At 46.6% G+C, this 2,398-nt stretch overlaps 1 protein-coding gene across 1 annotated transcript; it reads left to right on the forward strand.

Moving 5' to 3' along the window:
• The first annotated feature begins 929 nt into the window (after nt 1-929).
• Nucleotides 930-2,189, forward strand: LOC124622576. The gene has a single exon (XM_047148325.1). The coding sequence runs from the start codon at nt 933-935 to the stop codon at nt 2,163-2,165; it is 1,233 nt and encodes a 410-aa protein (XP_047004281.1). The 5' UTR covers nt 930-932; the 3' UTR covers nt 2,166-2,189.
• Nucleotides 2,190-2,398: the final 209 nt, after the last annotated feature.

The following is a 2,398-nucleotide window of genomic DNA, read 5'->3' on the forward strand; positions in this document are numbered from 1 at the left end:
TTCCAACATTTCCGTATCGCTCTCCAATATGCGACAATTCATGCAGCCCTTATCAGTTTGTTTGCAGTATCCCCTGTCCTCGTCTGATTTTACTGCTGTCGTCCTCCTCCATCCGCTTTGCCATTACAAAAGAAATGTTCAAATGTGTGTGAAATCTTATGGGACTTAACTGCTAAGGTCATCAGTCGCTAAGCTTACACGCTACTTAACCTAAAGTATCCTAAGGACAAACACACACACCCATGCTCTAGGGAGGACTCGATCCTCCGCCGGGACCAGCCGCACAGTCCATGACTGCAGGGCCTAGACCGCTCGGCTAACCCCGCGCGGCTTGCCATCACAAATCGTACTTGTACAAGAGTCAGCGTCAGCTTAACCAGAAAAATTCAAAGAAGGTCTTTGATATTTTAACAGCATCGGGGGGGGGGGGGGGGGGGGGTATCAGCAGAGTAGCCAACCTAACAGTGGCTCCTAAAGCAGGCAGCATCCTTTTCAGCAGCTGCAGAGGCAGCAATATGGACGACTGGCTTAACAGCTACAGCCAACCTGACCTTGCGGTGTCGGTACTGCAAACGGCTAAACGCGGGACGAAACTACAGCCGTTGTGTTTCATGAGCATATGCACACCTATTGTATTCCTGGACTGATGGCTACCACATCAACAATAAACCATATGTAATTTAAGATATTATTAAAATTTCGTAAAACACTTTTACATACTTTAACCCACACTGGCCGAAGAGCAAAACTAAGTGCTACTGCTGACAGCCTGTTTACCACCACGGCAGGGCGAAGGGAGTGAAATAGCCACGAAAACAAAAATAGAAAAAAACTTGATAAATGTTTATAAAGTATGTTGAAGAATGTATTTCCTCTGAAATTCTGTCAAAATCACGAAGGTAAACATTTGCAAATATTATTTCAGGTTTCCGATGGAGGACATTCCGTGGACGGAGGCTGTGACCGCTGCGAAGTTTGATCACCTGCTCGGCCTGCCACAAGGCACCGTGCGAACTTTATCTGTGAAACGTCTGACGAAGGTCGGCCAGAATTACGGAAGCACGCTACTGAGTATTCAGGTGCATCTGCGAGATGGTGAAACGCTGGACCTTGTCGGCAAATTCATGCCTCCAACAGAAATGCAGAAAAAAGTTTTCGGTAGCGCGACGACATTTTTAAAAGAAATAAACGCGTACCGCTCCGTAAATGTCGAACTAATTAAGTTGCAGCGTGAGAGGGGCGTTCCGGCTGAGGAAGTGTGCGACCCTTTGCCGCGGTATTACGGATCGCAGGTAAACAGCGCCGGCGACGACTCGGCGGCGGCCGATGACAACGCGGTGCTCCTGCTGGAGAACCTGACCTCCAGCGGCTACCGGATGGCAGACCAGATGACCGGACTCGACCTTCCGCACGCCAGGATGCTGGTCAGGAAGATCGCCCAGTTCCATGCGTCAGCTGTCGCTCTCAGGATCCTCAAACCACAAGTATTTAAAGACGTTATCGAAGGCAAGTGTAAATTCGACAGCATACCGCCAGATGAAGGGAAGCGTATCATCGACGCTATAGTGGAACACATCAGCCGTTTTCCAGAGGTCGCTCCGTACTGTGATAAAGTGAAAATTGCTTGCGAACACATGAGCGACTTCGAAAAACTTTGGGCAGAAGTTGTGGAACCATTTGTTTCGCTATCGCACAATGACCTGTGGGTTAACAACATGGTCTTCCGGTACGAGGACAGTGAGGAGCCAACGGACGTTAAATTTTTTGACTTCCAGACTCTGACCTACTCTTCACCTGTAAGAGACCTCGTATTTTTCCTGTATACCAGCCTACGATACGATCTGGTTGGAAACAGTGTCGATCAACTAACAGGTGCTTACTATGAGAGCTTTGTGACCTGGCTGAAGAAACTGGGGTGCAACACGAAAGACTTCACGGAAGCAGAATTTAGGAAGGAAATCGACAGGGTCGCCCCGACAGAGATTATACACATACTGATGATACTGAATGTAATTTGTGCCGAGGACCATGAGAAGTTTTCTGCACATGACATGCAGAATTCTGGTCCTACGTTTTCTTCGAGTGAAACGTATCGAAAAAAACTATTAATTACCCTCCAAGATTATGATGCAAGGGGTTGGTTACAAGAAAATTATACTAGCTAGCGTGGACTTCTACTTATCTTGAGACTGGATGTTCATGTTCTCCTACAATTCTATAAACAAATAAAATATCTTCCACATGTTCACGAGAAGCGCATATGTTTTATTCGTTTACCGTTCCTCTTATCTGAACATAATTCACAGTCTCGTTCGCTCCTCATCCTATCATCGAAGTATTACAACTCGTTTAATCTGAATGCAATCGGATATTTCGAACGAAGACGACTTACAAACAG

This window comes from Schistocerca americana, chromosome 7 (genome assembly GCF_021461395.2).
Source record: "Schistocerca americana isolate TAMUIC-IGC-003095 chromosome 7, iqSchAmer2.1, whole genome shotgun sequence".
Taxonomy (NCBI): Eukaryota; Metazoa; Arthropoda; class Insecta; order Orthoptera; family Acrididae; genus Schistocerca; species Schistocerca americana.

Coding starts and splice junctions, on each gene's coding strand:
- LOC124622576 (XM_047148325.1), top strand. CDS start 933: ATGGAGGACATTCCGTGGACGGAGGCTGTGACCGCTGCGAAGTTTGAT.